Source organism: Bufo bufo, chromosome 3 (assembly GCF_905171765.1).
Source record: "Bufo bufo chromosome 3, aBufBuf1.1, whole genome shotgun sequence".
Classification (NCBI taxonomy): domain Eukaryota; kingdom Metazoa; phylum Chordata; class Amphibia; order Anura; family Bufonidae; genus Bufo; species Bufo bufo.
This window is the reverse complement of record NC_053391.1, coordinates 46,884,175-46,904,927: the sequence shown is the minus strand read 5'-3', so window position 1 is coordinate 46,904,927 and position 20,753 is coordinate 46,884,175. Positions and strand designations below refer to the sequence as shown.

Genomic DNA, 20,753 nt, shown 5'->3' with positions numbered 1-20,753 from the left:
GCGGACCCATTCATTTCAATGGGTCCGCAAAAAACACGGACCGCACACCGTGTGCTGTCCGCATCAGCATGTCCGTTCCGTTGCTCCGCAAAAAAAATAGTGCATGTCCTATTTTTTTCTAGTTTGCGGACAAGGATAGGCATTATTACAATGGATCCGCAAAAAAAAAAAAGGATGCCATACGGAACGTCATCTGTTTTTTTTGCGGACTGCAAAACACATACGGTCGTGTGCATGTAGCCTAAAAGGACAATTTTTCTCCTAGACATTTTTGATAAATGCGGCCCAGTAAGAACTTGGATGTTTGAAGCCATTTTTCTGCCATTTACTTGTCATATACTTTGGATGTCCAAGCGCTGACCAGACAAATGATAGTCCTACAACTGACTAACATCTGACCTCCATGGCCTACCATTTCCTAATCTCTTGGGCCTTCTAATAAAGTTTTGACCCTTGAAGTTAAACCCACAGAACTTTCTGCATTCTTGCCGACTTCTGGCTCTTTCGGCCAGTTCTTCTATTAATCATCCACTGCGCTCCTTCAAGCTCGCGGGGGAAAGTCAGCCGCCTGATGCTACATTGTTCCTGTTATACTTCCTCACAGAAAAACCTTTTGAACCGACCCCAAGAGGTTTAATTCCTTTAACAGCCTGGACTTAACACAAACTGTAACTAATTCACACTGTGCCTGGTGCTTGCCAATATGTGGACTTTGGTAGGATCAAAGATTGGCTGCTGAATAGCCCCCCCCCCCACTGCTTCTGAATTACAAGCTGGATGCTTATTATTTGATTGCTCACCTAATTACAGTATTCTCGCATTTAACCCCTTCATCCCTCCGGGCTCTTTGTTTTCAGATTGAAGTGTAGTGGGACAGTAATTGCATGTACGCAGACGAGCCTTTTCTCAAAGTTTTGCTTGTGTTCGTCTTTTGATCATACCAATTACACAGTGCTGTTGGGGAGGGTGCGTATATATACGTGTTTTTGTATATATATGTGTGTGTCTGTGTGTGTATATATACACATTTAATATTTATTTATTGTGTTTCTTTGTTTTAATGGCCATTGATTCCCAATTCTGATTGGTGGGTGTCTGGACTAGTGCTGCAGGGCGTAGTATACCGGGCACAGTGCTGTACATTGTAAAGTGGCTGTGCTTGGTATTGCAGCATGGTCCCATGGGACTGAGCTGGAGAAAGACTATGGGCCTGATTTATCATTACACTTACATCTTACTCCACTTTTACATATGTCCAAAGTCACTTTTGGCTAAGTCAGATTTATTAATAGTCTTTTAAAGGGAACCTGTCACCGGGATTTTGTGTATAGAGCTGAGGAAATGGGTTGCTAGATGGCCGCTAGCACACCCGGAATACCCAGTCCCCCATAGCTCTGTGTGCTTTTATTGTGTAAAAAAAACAATTTGAACGATATGCAAATTAACCTTAGATAAGTCCTGTCCCCGAGATGAGTCCAGCGTGAAGGAGTCCAGCACCGCCCTGCATCCTCCGAATCTCCTCCTTGCTCCCCGACGCCACAAAGCTAGATCGCGTAATCTCGCATATCTATCAAATTCTAGCAAATTGCGGTCCGCAATGCACAGACTGTGGGGCAGCCACATGCGGATCACGGACCCATTCACTTGAATGGGGTCCACGATCCGCATCCGACGGTCTGCACCGCAAAAAAGTAGTGCATGTGCTACTTTTTTGCGGTGCGGAGGCACGGCCACAAACACCACAGAAGCGCTTCCGTGGGGTTCCGATCCGTGCCTCCATTCCGCATCTCCATGATTGCGGACCCATTCAAGTGAATGGGTTCGCGATCCTTGATGCGGAATGCACATGGCCGGTGCCCGTGTATTGTGGACCTGTTGTATGCGGGCCACGGGGGGCACACGGTTGTGTGCATGTAGCCTAATACTGTGATAAATGTGGTTTGACGGTAGCAGTTTATCCTTCAGTAAGCGGCTTTACAAAAGTCGCACGTCTTTACGAAAAAGTCGCATGTTCTATTAAAAAGAGAACATGGCAAATATGGACCCATCTTTGATGACAGATCTTTTAGCTTAAACAAAATTATGGTCTTCAGCAATGCAGGCATTTAAATACTGATTTATCTTAAGAAATACCAGCATCTTCCAGCCAAAGTAATCTACCTGCAAACAATTCTAGATCATTACCTGGTTTAGAAGAATTAGAAAATATAGATTCACCAGACAAATCTGATGAAAAAAGAAGAAAAAAAAAAATTAGTTAAAAAGGTAAAAAAAAGGAATCTGTTAAAGTGTAATAAGTGTGTATAGTGTAATCTTTTAATGTGGAAGTGTATTTTTTTTTTTGTCTCTTTTTATGTGTGTCCCTTTTTAACATCCATTGTGTCATCTGTTCGTGGGACCGCCACATGTGGATATACCGGTAGGACCCATTCACTTAAAATGTGGTCTGCTATACCCATCTGACTGTCCACACTGGTAAAAAATAGTGTATAGAAAAACCAACTCTAACTACAACTCCGTAGTGTTTCTGTGGGCTTTTGATCCGTGTCTCCGTTCTGCACCGCATTTCCCGGATTGCAGATCCTTTGAAGAGAATCGGTCCATATCAGTGGTCTGTGGTGCACATTATTAATTCAAGTAAAATAATGAAAACTAATTTATTTTGATGAACATTTTGAATAAAATTCAACATTTTTAAAGGTAAAAAGAGTCTTCTGTTTGATGCCAATGTAATAAGCGCAGGACATATATATAACGTTCCCAACATAAACATGTCACTGGAGCGAAATTGCGCAATTTTTTTGCAACTTTTTTGAATTGTCGCAATAGTAAATCTGTCTAGAGATTGATTTACATAAGAAAACACGCCCACTTTCACGCCACTTTCAGAAAACTGGCGAGCATAGCGCAGTGCCAAAAGAAGTCGCACATTTTTGCACAGTTTTACCGATTGCGCAAAATATTAAGTCTATTTCATGCCATAAATTTGACTTTAGCTAATGATAAATCTGGCCCTATGTGACCAATGAATATAGTGTTACTGGCTAAGGAAGAGGTTGATTGTCGGGGGTGCTAGCAATCAGGACCCCCCCACTGATCAATGATGAACTATCCTAAGGGCAGGGCTTCAATACTTAAAGGGGTCCTCTCGCTTCAGCAAATGCCATTTATCATGTAGAGAAAGTTAATGCGAGACACTTCCTAATGTGCGCAGAAGCCGCCATTCTGTATGAGGACGAGGGATCGCTATAGCGGTCTCCTTCACTGAGCGAGCCTCCGACTGTAGTGAAGGAATGCTTCCTTCCCGACAATTGGCCGCTCAATCGGCCCATCTAAATCCACCTTAGGAACCAAAACTTTGTGGCAGACCTCTGTGAAGACCTAACAAGATTGACAAAAGGTGTGGATCCTTTGCATGCAAGTCCCTCAATTATAGGGAAATGAGGTTATGTTCGCCATGATGGACTGGGGCTGATGTGAGCTCTCCATTCTCTATACACAGAGCTGTGGAGTATCCCTCTAAATGCTGCCTGCTGTTATAACGGTTCAGATGGAGTTGTCGTCTTTGTGTCCTTAACCAGGGAGCTTGGAATTTCTGTCCGGTTGACAAATGTTTTTGTCAATTCCTTCCATAGATTCCATTGCCCCCCTGACTCCATGTTAGCATGTCTTTAGCCTGGAGGTGCTTTGTGTCCTCGTCTCCGGCTTGTTCTGGAGAGCTCTTCCAAGTGCAGGATCTTCACACGGTGCCTGAGGCTTCAGCAGAAGAGATGCAGCTCGTTCCTAATGCACTGCGTGCCTGCAGACAGATGACACAATGAGGATGGAATAATAATTGTCCATCATCCATCTCATGCTTTGTCACCGTCTACATGTGTAACATGAAAGCGGTCTACGTAATATACTTGTCTTGTGGACAGTCGAAGGATTCAGAATTGTGTGTGCCTCCTCATTTTAAAGGTATCGTCAAGGGTTAGAAAGACTTGTCTATTTTTTTTTTTAAGGAAACTGCACCAAACCTGTCCACAGATTGTGTGTGACCTTGCAGATCAGCTCTATATCAGCCCTCACACGACCAGCGGAAAGATGTGATTTTTTTCTAAGGGGCAGCGACTTTTTAATGTCTTTCATGGGCTCAAATTTGACCCAACTGAAGGCCACCAGCGAGACTGTAGAGTATCAGCTTGCACAAATTCTTTCAGGCTAGAGTCTCCAGCCATTTTTAGTTCATCCCTCCATTGAAAGGTCCAAGCATTTCCAGGTTCCCCAAAAATAAAATGGTGCCCCCTCTTTCTACATTTTGTGTGGTATTGCATCTCAGCTCTGTTCACTTCAACCCATGGCCAAGGGTTGGTGCCATTTCTGAACAAAAGCAGCCATGCTTTCTTTCTAATCCTGGACAACCCCTCTATTCCATACATGTAAACGGTTGTTGTAAGTTTACATGATGCTGAAGTAATGTGAATGACATTCTCATGAGTAATTTAATTAACCCTAGTGATGTCACTCTGACCATGATTCTCGACAGTCACTCTATGAATCTCAGTGATGTCACTCTGACCATGAATCTCAGTGATGTCACTCACTCCTCATGGTTGCATATCTTTATCCTCCATGAAATAACTTTTTTTGTGATTCACGAGTAACCTTCTCCATGTTGTATTCAACTCGCTTAGATTTCCTGGGGGGGGAATTAGTCACAGTTTACAGGTACTTTAATTTTCACTAATTATGTGTTTGGAACTTTGTATGAATTGTCACCTTGTTACAATTCTACATACTAAAGGTCCACAGGTTGGTGACTAACTCGTTCTCGATCATTAACTATTGTAAACATGTCCACCGATTAGCGGACAAATGAGCAAAACTCGTTTGTAATTTTTTGCCTCTTTTAAGGGTGGATTCCTATATCTAGCCATCCATTGTAGTTTCCTCCTGATGTAGTATGGTAATGCCAGAGGAATACTGGTACCACTGATTCCATAGTTTTCCAAATATCCATGTATGAAGGGGTTTTCCAGGATTTAGTCCTTTTTTAATTAGGCCCCCTAGTGTGTGGTACCTAATTAAGAAATCATACTCCCCTGCTCCACTTCGGTCTGACGCCCTGGCTTTGTTTACCAACCTTCCGGTTTCTAGCCTGCTTACTTTCAGCCGGGGTATGGACTGGGTTATGTGTGCTGCTGCAACCTGTGACTGGCCTCAGTGGTAACGTGTCTCCAAGTGGTGCATGATATGCTGCTTGGGGGCACGTCACATCTGAGACCAATCATTGGCTACAGCACCGGACGTTATCCCCATCTGGCATCTTGCTTAGCCTGTGATATAATGTTCATTGGTCACATGGCCTAGGCATCTGTGTCCCATTCAGATGTATAGGGCTGAGCTGCAATATCAAGCACACGTGTTATACATTGTATGGCGCGGTGTTTGGTAAGCTGCGAGGAGGCCACAGTGCTCCTGTGAGGCCTTCTCAGACATCTGATCGGCCAGACCCCCCGATCTGATATTGATGACCTATCCTGAAGATAGCATTAAACGCCTGGACAAGCCCTTTAAGAAGCATACAGAGGTACAAAAGAACCTCAACGACTTCTATGGGTGCAGTATTACGGCTTTGTATAAGGGTGTATGAAGCCGTAGTACAGTATACATGAAACCTTACTGTTACTCAAAGCAGCTTTTTTTTTTTTTTTTTTGGGTAGGAATTTAGTTCCCTGAAAATGTGCAGAAATGAGTTTCCGCCAAGTTTGCGTTTAAGTGATGTCTATATTCAGCTTCATCACCGCTGCTTCTGATGAGCTTCTGCTCCAAACTTTATTTCTGAACTTATAATGAGCCAATTACTGCGGCACTCATTTCCATAGAACCAGACGTTTTCCTTTTGAATGTAATAATTTATTTGTGATTCCATAAATTTGGCTTATTATTTGTCCCTGATTACTTGATTGGCCGATTCTATTATGTACACTTTGGTGAAGGATATGCCTTAAAGGGGTTGTCTGAGTTATTTTTATGTTCTTTGTATGTTTCTAACTAGGCAAATTTAAGGACTTTACAATTCACTTACTTTAGCTCCAGTTGCTCCTTTCTCAGATTTCACTGAGGGTCACATGACCTGTGATGTCAGCTTCTTTCCCTGCTCTGATAATGATTCCTGCACAAGCCTGAGAGAGCAGATATATGCCTGTACTCTGAGACTTCACTGTGCTGGCCACTTACTGCTCTCTCCCTGGATTCTTGAGGAAAAAATATTAACCCCTTCAGATGCACAGACTCTGGGCTGAAGGTTTTATTGAGTAGCTGGAGGCAGTGAGGAGACAAATGCTGGGCACAGGATCTGACAGAGGAGTTCTGCAGAGCATTGCACAAGAACAGGTAGGGGGAAGATCCTGTGTGTATCAGCAGTGTCTTTGTACAGCTGGGACTTGTAGTCCTACACATACAACATACTGCTGAGTCTCCCAGCAGGCAGACATGTCACTCAGGGCTGGACTTGTATTTACTCTCTTTGCAGAGCAGGGGGAGGGGCAGAGATTGTTGTCATTGCAGGTAAACAAAGGGCCAGAAGAGGCAGGGAAATGAGGAAATATATATTTTTCTGACTAAAACTTGCTTAGCTTAGGCTACTTTCACACTAGCGTTCGGGGCTCCGCTTGTGAGTTCCGTTTGAAGGGGCTCACAAGCGGCCCCGAACGGATCCGTCCAGCCCTAATGCATTCTGAATGGATGCGGATCCGCTCAGAATGCATCAGTCTGGCTCCGTTTGTCCTCCGCTCCGCTCAGCAGGCGGACACCTGAACGCAGCTTGCAGCGTTCAGGTGTCCGCCTGGCCGTGCGGAGGCAAACGGATCCGTCCAGACTTACAATGTAAGTCAATGGGGACGGATCCGTTTGAAGTTGACACAGTATGGTGCAATTTTCAAACGGATCCGTCTCCCATTGACTTTCAATGTAAAGTCAAAACGGATCCGTTTGCATTATCATGAACAAAAAAAAAAAAAAATTTTTTTTTTTTTTTTTTTTGTTCATGGTAATGCAAACGGATCCGTTCTGAACGGATCTAAACGTTTGCATTATAGGTGCGGATCCGTCTGGGCACATACCAGACGGATCCGACCTAAACGCAGGTGTGAAAGTAGCCTTAGTTATATATTGCTGCCTATCAGATTTACAGTGCTATATATATATTTTTTAAATAACTCTGACAGCCTCTTTAATTATCTGATAGATGAAGACCCTTCCCCCCTACACATTTCACTATCCTACCAGTCTTGGCGGGACCAGCCTACAATTGAATGTGTATGATGAGCTCCTATCTGTGTTGGGAAGAGAATGATCGGGGGCGTTGACTTTCGATGCCCAATCATTTTGTTCCTCCAGGAGATGACCTGCCACCCGTGGTATCAGGCAGCGTATTTCTCCTCTGCATTGAAAACACTCATGCCCAGCCAAACCAAGTGCATATGTGTATGGTGCATGCGTCTTTATACCCGCCCCACTTGTTGATTATCTGAAGGAAGGTGGTGGCCCTTACCTGCCCCCCATGATGTTTCAGTAGATATGCCTACAGGAAAGAAAATGACTTGGCTAATATTAATATGCTTCTAAATGTGTGGAACTGCAGTGTCGTTCTGTATGTGTGACCCAGTGAGTTCCCTGATATGTAGACTAGAGCTCCACTTAAAAGAGTTGTCCGGGTTCAGAGCTGAACCCGGACATCCCTCCATCTTCACCTAGGCAGCCCTCCTGACTTGAGCATCGGAGCAGTTCATGCTCCGATGCTCTCCTTTGCCCGGCGCTAAATTGCGCAGGGCAAAGGCATTTTTTGGAGATCCGGTGACGTACCGGGGCTCTACATGGGGCTGCCAGAAAGCCCGTTGACGTCACCGGCACTGATGGGCGTGATTTAGCGCTGCCCTAGCCAGTAAAAACGGCTAGGGCAGCGTTAAAGCCCGTCCATCAGAGCCGGTGAAGTCACCGAACACACTGCCGGGCGGAAGTTTCAGTCCGGCAGTGTGTTATGATAAACAAAAGAGCCCGTGCTCTGTGCGATTTAGCGCAGGGCAAGGGAACGCATCGGAGCATGAGATGCTCTGATGCTAGCCTCAGGGGGGCTGCCTGGGTGAAAATAAGGGTATGTCCGGGTTCAGCTCTGAACCCGGACAACCCCTTTTAAAGGGATTGTCCAGCTTTTTGGAAATTTTTCATTTTCTATAGTAAGTTGAAAGTAATCGGCCTGGCTCCACGCCACTTTGTTCATACTCCTGGGCTCCCTTCAGTGGTCTTCTGATACTTGTCCTGTAAACATCTGGTGTGGACAGACTGGATCACGTGTGCCGCTTCAACCAATGACTGGCCTCAGCGGTGATGTCTCTGCGGGGTCATGTGCCATTTGGGGACTCGTCACTGGTGTTCAGTGGCGAACGTGACCATGTCTGTCCGCTTACAGGACCGGGAACGGAAGACCACTGAAGGGAGCCAGTGAGCTGGGTCGGAGCATGGGGTAGCAGCTGAGTATGATTATTTATTTATTTTTGCGAAAGATACAACAGGTTGCATTCCAGAAAGCTGGACAACCTCTTCAAAACTTCTGAAGGAAGCCAAAGGCCATATATTTCTTTGGTAACATTGGCTTTTTGTGATGGCCCGGTATTGATGGCACAGTTGGCCCTGTCTTTGAGTAGTCCCAGGCACAGATACGCCATGCTGAAATATAGGTCGCGTCCACCTAAGGGGCCGTTATCAGACATTTTAGGTTATGAAGTGTCCTACAAAAGATCTCTACTGGATGTTGCCCATCACCAGTTCTGAGAACCTCCAGAAACCTGTATAAAGAAGGATTTATTCCCTCACAGTGCAGGGATGCCTGCAAGAGCATAGTGGTTTTGCTATGATCTCGAAAAATCACATAAAAAAAATACAGATTACGTCCCACTGTAACAATGCCTATTTTTGTCAGCAAAAAAAACCATGTCCTATTCTTGTCTGATCTTTTTGCACAGCCGATGTGTTGTCAGCATTTTTCGCGGCCCCGTTGAAATAAATTGGTCTGTGTGCAATCCCCCCCCAAAAAAAAAAAAATGAGGTCATGCAAATGGGGCCTTAGTGTGTGAACAAACTCGAACTACTGCAAAGCTTTGTGGTCAGTGGGAGGACCACTTTAAACTTTTTTAATATACGTTTTATACACTTTTGTTCCCCCATCACATGCGGTTTAGGTACACAGGGTACTGTCAGGGGCTCAGTGCATCCACTTATCAAGGAGTCAAGCACTTGGCAGATCTGATGTAATTTTTTCTATTCTTGCTCCTCGCACCGGGTAGATGAGACTTGTCAGAACAGACTCCCACCACCGCTCTATTTTTACATGTGCAATCTGCTGTTCCCTACTTTGCACAGTTGCGCTTCCTCACAAACCACTCCAAACCTGTATTTTCATTGTGGGATTTGGATGTAATGCAAAGTTTCCTGAAGACTGTCCCATTTTTTATTTTATTTTTTTCAAACCAGGAACCCTTCACTGGGAAGTTCCTTTTGAGCGAAAGCGATTGTGAAATTTCTTGTCTCCAGTGCAGGGAATACAACGGGATTGTCTCCCTTGCCATTAGGTCACCTCATCGGTGCCACATAGTGAATTGAGTGCAGGCGGTGTGCTTTAATTCCTTAGCGCACGATCTGATTGCCAGAATGCATTATGGCCGAGAACATCCCTGTAACCTTACGGTGCGTTGGATATTAGCATTGATCCTCCTGGGTGTTGCGGTCGGAGAGATGTCAGGGAAAAGGAGCCTTCGCTCGCCGGCGCTTCCTCAGCGATGTGCCTATTTTAGAATCCGCTCCAAAGTAACCGCCGTTTCTTCCCTTCTTTTCCTCCCTCAACACAATACATGATGTCTAGGCTATATGGATTTGTGTGCATTAAAAAAAAAAAAAAGTCCCCCAGCTTTATCAGACTGTTTAATACCCATACGTTCTGGATTGGTAGTTAAACCTTCCCTCCCCCATCCCGCTGCCTAACTAATTGTAGAATGTAACACATCTGTGATGGTGTTAAAGTTGCAGGGAGGCGCAAATACAAATTCTATGCAATATTTCATGTTTTTATTTTTTTTCATTTTATTTCAGGACTCATTCAGCCAAAACAAGAAATGAATGACCAGGAAGCAGAAGGGCCCTATGTCGAGTGATGCTGAATACGTCGTTCTGCCAGAGGTGACTGTCCTTCCTGTATGCGGGGATGATGTGATGCGGGGTCATTTCCACTTGTCATTTACCCGGTGAAACTTACACTTCATGTGCCCTGAGTTTTAAAGCTTTTTGTGTGTGTGTGTGTTTTTTTTTTTGTTTTTTTTAAGTACAGAAACCTTTGATCCCCCGAATCTTTAGGGTTTGGCTACAAGGCGGTGTGGGTCTCATGACAGCTGTCGCAAATGTAACATCTAGTTTTATTTGTAATTTTTGCGGTTTTATTTTATCTTCATATTAAAGAGTAAAAATGTTATTGCAGGGAACCCATCAACAAGTAGGCTAGTGAATTATACGGTCTTAGGATTTTAAAAACGACTTGTTTGCTTTTGGTTTTCTTATCATCATATAAGGAGACTTTTATGGCAGTCAGTACGCCATAAAAATGTATGAGCTAGGCAAAAGACCTGAAGAAGGATACTTTCACACTTGCGTTGTTGTTTTCTGGTATTGAGAACCGGCAGAGGATCTCAATGCCGGGGGAAAAAAAGTTTCAGTTTTTAGTCCTCATGCCTTCTAAATGGAAAGAGATCTGTTAAGGATTTATCAGGATGTCTTCCATTCCGGCAGCATTCCGTTTTGTGATCGCACACAAAACCGCTGCAAGCTTCGGTTTTGTGTCCAGTCATAAAAATGGGGGGGGGGGGGGGGGGGGAACGATCCGGCACTGAAAACAATGCAAGTCAATGGTGACGGATCTGTCAGCCTAAAATAACGGATGTATTTAGTGACTGATCCGTTTTCTACAGTTTTGATTTCACACAACCGCATCCTAATTGAACGGATGCATTCTGATGTGCAAAATAAAAACGTATCCGTTTTTAAATCCAGTATCGAGATCCTCTGCCGGATGCAATGCAAGTGTGAAAGTAGCTTAACCCTGTAGGTTACCTTAAAATAAAACAAAAAACCCCCCCAAAAAACTAACACCTGCTTTGGGCATTTTAAAGATAATTATGAAGTCTGCAGAGTTGAGAGTTGCTTCAGCAAATAGCATTTATCATGTATAGAAGGTTAATACAAGGCGCTTACTAATGTATTGTGATTGTCCATGTTGCTTCCTTTGCTGGCTGGATTCATTTTTCCATCACATTATATACGGCTCGTTTCCAGGAGTTACGACCACCCTGCAACTTGGCATCGTGGTCGTACTTGCACAGTATAGGAAAATATGCAGGTCTATGTGAGCTCCTACGGTCCCGACCACTAGAGAGGCTGGCATTTTTTCCAATAGTGTACATGCACGGCCACCGCTGATGGATTGCAGGGTGGTCGTAACCATGGAAACTAGCAATGTATAACGTGATGGAAAAATGAATCCAGCCAGCAAAGGAAGCAATATGGACAATCACAATACATTAGTAAGTGCCTTGTATTAGCTTTCTCTACATGATAAATGCAATTTGCTGAAGTGATGCAACCCCTTTAGGGCTCATTTAGACGGCCGTTTGCTATCCGCAAAAATGCGGATCTGTTTTTTTGCGGATTAGGCTACTTTCACACCTGCGTTAGGTGCGGATCTGTCTGGTATCTGCACAGACGGATCCGCACCTATAATGCAAACGCTTGTATCCGTTCAGAACGGATCCGTTTGCATTATTCTTTTTAAAAAAAGTCTAAGTCAAGACGGATCCGTCCTGACTTACATTGAAAGTCAATGGGGGACGGATCCGTTTTCAACTGCACCATATTGTGTCAGTGAAAACTGATCCGTCCCCATTGACTTACATTGTAAGTCTGGACGGATCCGTTTGGCTCCGCAGCGTTTTGGTGTCCGCATCCAGAGCGGAATGGAGGCAGAACGGAGCCAAACTGATGCATTGTGAACGGATCCTTATCTATTCAGAATGCATTTGGGCTGAACTGATCCATTTTGAACCGTTTGTGAGATCCCTGAAACGGATCTCACAAACGGAATTCAAAACGCCAGTGTGAAAGTAGCCTTAGATGCTGACCCATTCACTTCTATGGGGCCCTTTTCTATTCCACGGTTCCGCAAAACAAATGAAACATGTCCTATACTTGTCCGTGAAAATCAGGACATGGCCCTATTGAAGTCTATGGGTCCGCAAAAATACTGAATGCTATCCGTTTTTTTGCGGACGGCATACGGCCGTCTGAATGAGCCCTTAATAAGGTTTTGATGAGTCAGCCACAGTGCATTCTATAGCATTGCATGTTAAAGTATTAACTTGGAGCCACACAATGAAAATATCACATCTAACTGCAACTGCTTGCTGATGGTTTCCAGGTAGCAAAAAGGTAAGCTAGATTACATAGATAGTCGCTGTCTGTATAGATGTTAGTTGAAGATGATTAGACTGTATGTAATGCATCACATAGACTGGTCCTCTAATGTGTAGTCAGTACAGTCCCTGGTCTGGAGATTGTGAAACTTTTTTTTGTGGACTATTGTGTATTTGTGTAAATTAGTATATGTCAGTCCCCAGGTATTAAAGGGGGTTTCCAGGGTTCATATACTGATGACCTAACCTCAAGATAGGTCATCGATAGCTGATCAGCGGGAGTCCTTCTCCCGGAACTCCCACCTAACAGCTACTCACTTCAATGCGAAGACTATCTCATGTCCCCTCTCCTGACAGGTCTGTTTTAGTAACTACCTGCATCCCCCATGTAATAACAATTCTGGAGCATCTATTCCTATTACTCTATAGTGTGCCATTCCTCTATTATTCTTTCTAAACATTCTGAATGAATTGTCAGCAGTTTGCAAGAAGGTCCAGATGGGTGTTACCAGTTGGGGCGACTTCTGCCACTGGCAGCACTGATTGGATAGTGTCAGACTGTGCAGGGACATCCCCCACATTGGAAACACCCATCTGAACCTTCACTGCAAACTGCCTGCAATTCATTCATAACCTAACAGGAATAATAGAGGAATGGCACAACATAGGGATGCTGCGGAATCGCTATAACATGGGGGGTGCAGGTAGTTACAGAAACAGCCATGTCGGTAGAGGGGGCAGCTCCTCTTTAAACGTAGTGGTCATTTAGGCCATAGTCTTGGGGGAGAATAGTCCCTTTTTTCATCTTTGCCTTAATATTTTAAGCCCTATCTGCACTCTAGTTTTTGGGAATATGCACAGTAATAATACCGTAGAAGGTGCACAGCTTATGTATGTATGTGTATTTACAGTATGTATGTGTATTTCCAGTATGCCCGCAGTGACGAGAGGCCCATTGTGAGCCCCGTCGGTGCAATTGAAGCAGACGTTCAGCCGGTCTTTCCCTATCGGCATTGTCCTTTCCCATTCAGAGGTTATACGTTTTCTTCGGTCAGTGGAAAAGCTCTCTGCGCTTGAATCTACCTCAAGGGGAAATGACAATGTCCTTTTATGCCCCTGCATCAGCGGCCTCCTCGCTGGTCACTCTGCCTCGTCGAGACTCTGTTTTATAATTGAGGTCACCCCTCCATTATCCCTTTGAGAACTTCACTTATAGTTTCCTTCATCCGACGGACCCATTTGTGGCAGACGCTGCAGATAGCTGCACCATGGTCTGATCGTTAAGGGGATGCGGCAGAGCGAGTTTTCGTGACCACCTGCTTTATTATGCGGCTTCTGATTGTTTTGTAAAAAGACAAGTTACTGAGAAGAACAGTTGGTCTCATCCACCTTTTTTTTTTTTTACCAATTTTTTTTTTTACCATTTTTTTTTGTTGACTAGTTTAAAGTTTTTTTCTGGTACTGAAGGACTATGCTCAGAATGGTGGGGGTCTGACATCCTGTTTTGGACAGGCATCGGCAACCTAACAGTGGATGGATCCAGAAGCAGAAGGCCCCGTTCACTTTGCAGTGGGCGTGCTGGGGTACTGCGGCCCATCTCCTAGTCATGTGAATGGGAGCTGAGCTGCCTTACGCCGGAGCCTTCCATCCACTGTACAATTCCTGGTTCTGCCGTCTGCCCAAATCAGCTGACAGGTATTGAACTCCTAATGATCTGATATTGATGACCTCTCTTGAGGATAGGCTCTCAATATCTAAGAACCGGAAAACCCCTTTAATATACACTCATCGACCAAAATAAATAAAAAATTGCACCCGGGTAAAAATGTAGGATTTATGTCTCGGGCAGATATGTAAAGGATTACAGCTGTGATCTGAATAGACACTGGGTCTTGCCACAACAAAGCAAGCATAAAAAGGCTCTCAGAGGCTACTTTTGGACAGTGTACCTCTTGGTGAGAGATTGTTGACTGCTAGACATGCCTCAATGATGCACTCTAAAACATTTTACCCAGTTGTCCAGTATTTGAGAGGGGGCACATCATTGGGCTGAGAGAAGCGGGAAGCTAATTTGGATGAATTGCCCGCCATCTAGGCCTTTCTGACCCAGCTGTTGGGAGGAGTGGTTAAATGAGGGCACACTGTGAACAGGCTCCAGATAGGCCCCCAGTAGAGAGGATTATTTGATTCACTGACAGTCACGAGCAGCTCTCACAGTACCCTTGTCCACCATCCAGACACAGATGGCCTCTTCATTACATTTCTGTCTCTGCCCGGACCAGGTGCTTAACAGAAGTAAATTCTTAATTTGCAGTGGTGTAGTGAATGAGAAACCTGGACTGCTGCGGACTGGAACCGTCCAGGTTCTGTTTGGGATCTGACGATGGTTGAGTTTGAGTATGAGTTTGTTGCGGGATGTTGTAATCTTCAGCTCTACTGATGTTTCACATGCTGCCCCGGCCGGTCTGACGAAGGAGCCCGTAGGCCCCGAAACGCGTAGGATGAGAATTGTCCCACGGAGGTATCAGTAGGAACGAGTGTGACGTCACACGCTTTCCGTGCACACAGCGGCTCCTGCGTGCGCTTCTGCCACCGGCTGGGGCAGCACGTGAAACAGCAGTAGAGCTGAAGATTACAACATCCCGCAACAAGCTCCCGGTGCATGTCCGCATAGAAGAATAAGGAATTACAACATTGTAAGGTAGGAAACTATGCGATTGCACATTACAATACATAGTCAGGTCCATAAATAATAGGACACCCACACAATTCTAACATTTTTGGCTCTATACACCACCACAATGGATTTGAAATGAAACAAACAAGATGTGCTGTAACTGCAGACTGTCAGCTTTAATTTGAGGGTATTTACATCCAAATCAGGTGAACGGTGTAGGAATTACAACAGTTTACATATGTGCCTCCCACTTGTTAAGGGGCCAAAAGTAATGGGACAGAATAATAATCATTAATAAAACTTTCACTTTTTAATACTTGGTTGCAAATCCTTTACAGTCAATTACAGCCTGAAGTCTGGAACGCATAGACATCACCAGACGCTGGGTTTCATCCCTGGTGATGCTCTGCCAGGCCTCTACTGCAACTGTCTTCAGTTCCTGCTTGTTCTTGGGGCATTTTCTCTTCAGTTTTGTCTTCAGCAAGTGAAATGCTCAATCGGATTCAGGTCAGGTGATTGACTTGGCCATTGCATAACATTCCACTTCTTTCCCTTAAAAAACTCTTTGGTTGCTTTTGCAGTATGCTTTGGGTCATTGTCCTTCTGCCCTGTGAAGCGCCGTCCAATGAGTTCTGAAGCATTTGGCTGAATATGAGCAGATAATATTGCCCGAAATACTTCAGAATTCATCCTGCTGCTTTTGTCAGCAGTCACATCATCAATAAATACAAGAGAACCACTTCCATTGGCAGCCATACATGCCCACGCCATGACACTACCACCACCATGCTTCACTGATGAGGTGGTATGCTTAGGATCATGAGCAGTTCCTTTCCTTCTCCATACTCTTCTCTTCCCATCACTCTGGTACAAGTTGATCTTGGTCTCATCTGTCCATAGGATGTTGTTCCAGAACTGTGAAGGCTTTTTTAGATGTCATTTGGCAAACTCTAATCTGGCCTTCCTGTTTTTGAGGCTCACCAATGGTTTACATCTTGTGGTGAACCCTCTGTATTCACTCTGGTGGAGTCTTCTCTTGATTGTTGACTTTGACACACATACACCTACCTCCTGGAGAGTGTTCTTGATCTGGCCAACTGTTGTGAAGGGTGTTTTCTTCACCAGGGAAAGAATTCTTCGGTCATCCACCACAGTTTTTCCGTGGTCTTCCGGGTCTTTTGGTGTTGCTGAGCTCACCGGTGCGTTCCTTCTTTTTAAGAATGTTCCAAACCGTTATTTTGGCCACGCCTAATGTTTTTGCTATCTCTCTGATGGGTTTGTTGTGTTTTTTCAGCCTAATGATGGCTTGCTTCACTGATAGTGACAGCTCTTTGGATCTCATCTTGAGAGTTGACAGCAACAGATTCCAAATGCAAATAGCAGACTGGAAATGACCTCTGGACCTTTTATCTGTTCATTGTAATTGGGATAATGAGGGAATAACACACATCTGGCCATGGAACAGCTGAGAAGCCAATTGTCCCATTACCTTTGGTCCCTGAACAAGTGGGAGGCACATGTGCAAACTGTTGTAATTCCTACACCGTTCACCTGATCTGGATGTAAATATCCTCAAATTAAAGCTGGCAGTCTGCAGGTAAAGCACATCTTGTTTTTCATTTCAAATCCATTGTGGTGGTGTATAGAGCCAAAAATGTTAGAATTGTGTTGATGTCCCAATATTTATGGACGTGACTGTATGATTATGATAAAGACTTGGAGGAGACGATGAGACGCAGGTCACAGTAGTGAGCCAGCTCTACATATAGGGGAATACAACACCACATACCTGTTACATCCAGTGACATCTCCTGTCATGTAGATCTTCTCTTTCCTCTTCTCCTCCATTTGACCCAGAACGCCATGACAAAGTCTTTCAGCCGCATCTCGTCTGAGTTTTACACAGACACAATACATTTCTCATAATTGGGGTAATTTATCAAACTGGTGTAAAGTAGAACTGGCTTAGTTGCCCATAGCAACCAATCAGATTCCACCTTTTATTTCCAAAGGAGCTGTCAAAAAGATGGAATCTGTTGCTATGGGGAACTAAGCCAGTTCTACTTTACACCAGTTTGATTAATTATCCCAAAGGTCCCTATCGTGTCCACAGCAGTTATAATGTCCCCTAAAGTGCCCCCAGTAATAATTTTGCCCCAGGTAATAATGCCTGTACAGTGTCCCTAAAAATAATGTCCACTAATAGCAACTTCCCCATATAGTAATTTCCCCCACACTGCCCCCATATAGTAGTTTCCCCCACACTGCCCCCATATAATAGTTTCCCCCACACTGCCCCCATATAATAGTTTCCCCCACACTGCCCCCATATAATAGTTTCCCCCACACTGCCCCCATATAATAGTTTCCCCCACACTGCCCCCATATAATAGTTTCCCCCACACTGCCCCCATATAAGTTTCCCCCACACTGCCCCCATATAATAGTTTCCCCCACACTGCCCCCATATAATAGTTTCCCCCACACTGCCCCCATATAATAGTTTCCCCCACACTGCCCCCATATAATAGTTTCCCCCACACTGCCCCCATATAATAGTTTCCCCCACACTGCCCCCATGAAGTAATTTGCGCCCACGCTGCCCCCCATGAAATAAGTTGCCCCCATGAAATAAGTTGCCCCCATGTAGTAATCTGCCCCCACATTGCGCCCCCAGGCTGGAGGTCGTCAGTTTTTTTTTTATTTTTATTTTTTACGTTATTTTTGACTAACATGCTGTAGTTTTTATTTATGATATTTTTGTGCAGTAGATTTATTTGAATACTGAATGCATTGAAATCATTAGAATACGGGTCTGTTGTATTAACATGCTCTGTCATTGGCATGAATCCTTTACATTTAGAAAGTTATTTAGTTTTAATTAGACATTGGCATTTGTGTTGCCGGTGTGACATGTGTATTCTAATTGCTCTGTTGGAATATATTAGTCTTTCGTATCCACTGTCCTGTCTGTATTCCTTTAATTATTAGTGTTGTGCATGTATTGGCTGCATATTATAGCACGTATTACATAGTTTACATGGTTAAAAGGATCTTTAGTGTACTTAAAAAAAATAAATAAAAAAAGGGCTAATATATATATTTATTTTTTAAAAAAAAAAATATTTCACCTCTATACTGAGATTTAATTGCTTGAATTTGTAGGTCCAAATCCTGAGGCTGTACCACTGAGATATTCTGGTGACCTCAATCTCTGTCAGGTGCCATTGTGTCATAGAGACCTTACCTGGATTCAAGATGACAAATGCAACACTGTCTACACCCTCTCCCCCCCCCTTCAGAATTTTTGTGAGGTGCAGTGTTGACCTTGGATGTGAAGTCATAAAAATCTGCATCAATATTTTCTCCAACATTGATGTGGATGATGAAGTGAATCCATAAAAGATCTCCTAATGGTGCTGCTCCTGACAGAAGGAGGCATGTTGTCATCAAACCTTTTCAGTAGTGCAGCCTCAGGCTTTTGGCCTGTAACTTCTAGTGGGGACATTTTAACTTGTAGTGTCAGTAGCTGTTCAAAAACCTTTTTATATGTCATGTATCAAAAAATCTTTGGTGGAGATCTGAGCGCTGAGTCCCCCACCGATCTCTTGAACGAGGGTAGAGAAGTGCGCGCATGTCTTGCTGTGTCTCCTCACTACACGAGACGGGCTCAATAGAAGTCTGTGGGCCCGTCTCGATTCTGACCTCTGCAGCAAGGAGTGAGAGTGCAGAATATACGCACTTCTTCTCTCCCCTTGTTCTAGGCATTGGTGGGGGGCTCAGGACTTAGACGCCCACCAATTAAAAACTTTTAATATGTCTGTATGACACATGAAAAGTTTTTGGAAAAGTTAGCGATGCTTTCAGCTGAATGCCAATTTTTACCCTCGTTCCTAAAATTATATTTTCTCTCTTGTTTTCAGACAGTGAAATCATGGGAAACGCAGAAAGCCAAAATGTAGAGCAAGCTTTGTACGGTAAAGAGCATCCAAGCTTGGGCCGCAAGCACACCTCTCGCTCTCTTCGTATCTCCAACAAAGGTTCGCGCCGTACGAGGCATGCTTCTTCTGGGAAACCGGTACACCGTAATTCAGAAGTTAGCAACAGGTCAAGTAGTACCCCCAGCATCCCACAGTCTCTTGCAGAAAATGGCTTGGAACCCTATACTCGGGACGGCACCCTCGATGACTACGATAGCCGAGGATGGGCCGACATGGGCATGAGACCAGTTTCCTATCACACAGATTCTTCCGTCACTCCTAGTCTGAACAGCAGCACAGTCCTCACCGCAGCGTCCGTACAGAGTATGCAGGACTCTGAAGAGGGTAGACTCTACGGGGAGGAATCTGCCTATTACCCCGATGGAAGCGGTCGATCTCAGCTGTATTTAACCAACGGGCCCAACCTCTTGGACGCTGCCAGTTTTAAGAAGAAACGTTCCAAATCTGCCGATATATGGAGGGAGGACAGCTTAGAGTTTTCACTCTCGGACCTGAGCCAAGAACACTTAACTAGCACCGAGGAAATTTTATGTTCCACCGAAGAGAAGGATTGCGAGGAAACCCTAAGAACTGACCCGGGAGACTCTTCCACCCAGTTGGACTCTTCCCAACGTGCCAACTCTTTAACAGACTTGTACCCACAGAAAAGCCAGCTTGCCACCATCAATGGTGTCCCCAGGAAAAAGTTCATGATCTACTGTCGAAACTTGGTGTCTCACTTGCCAGAAACCGTCCAGTACAAATCGTCGCCCGCTTCGGCCAATGAGGCACCGTCCTACAGCAGTTATAACACCCTTCCCTGCCGAAAGTCTCACTGTCTTTCCGAAGGTGCCACGAACCTGACCCTCAGTCACAGCAACAGCATGCACGGGCGCAGGGCGAAAACTACTCAGGTATGGGTTTGTCTCTTAAAACTGACGAAAGTTTTGAGAAGATTTGCAAAAAGTGTATAAAAGTCTGTAAATAAAATGTAAAAGAAAGTAAAAAAAATATAAAAATTTCATCCAGCAACATTGCTACCACCACGTAAGTTGTCACTAAGCTTTCCTCAGCTCCTGAATGGCACATCTCACCAGCACTCCCCTGTGATTGTTGGTATATTGGGCGCCACTCGGCTTTGTTAGGCATAGGAAGCAGCTAAATAACACTTTTTAGTTAGTTAGGGTAAGGGTCCATTCACACGTCCGTTGTTTCTTTCCTGATCTGTTCCGTTTTTTGCAGAACAGATCTGGACCAGATCTGGACCCATTCATTTTCAATGGGTCCTGAAAAAAAACGGACAGCTCAATGTCTGATTTTTTTTTTTCAGGACCCATTGAAAATGAATGGGTCCAGATCTGTTCCGCAAAAAACGGAATAGATCAGGAAAGAAACAACGGACGTGTGAATAAGGTCTTAGGAAGAAAAATGCTGTCCTGCAGCTTCTGGGGGGAGCTTAATGCAGTTATAATGTGCAGTAGTTGGGACAACTGTATCATACACAGCAGCTGCTAAAGAACCTCTTTGCGATAAAGCATTACATATTACTTCCTGCAAAGTGAGACTTCTCCTGCAGGCAGAGATAAGCAGTTTCTGTGTAAC

General features: G+C 44.3%; 1 protein-coding gene across 4 annotated transcripts in view; it reads left to right on the top strand.

The window, feature by feature from the left end:
• The window catches only part of TIAM1 (TIAM Rac1 associated GEF 1), a 323,389-nt gene that overhangs the window by 180,925 nt on the left and 121,711 nt on the right, over positions 1-20,753 (top strand). For all 4 annotated transcript variants that reach the window (XM_040423178.1, XM_040423180.1, XM_040423181.1 and 1 more), the window contains 2 exons: positions 10,129-10,215; positions 19,095-20,065. In XM_040423178.1, the coding sequence (XP_040279112.1) occupies positions 19,106-20,065 (960 nt within the window). In that variant the 5' untranslated portion in view covers positions 10,129-10,215; positions 19,095-19,105. The remainder of the gene's footprint in view (positions 1-10,128; positions 10,216-19,094; positions 20,066-20,753) is intronic.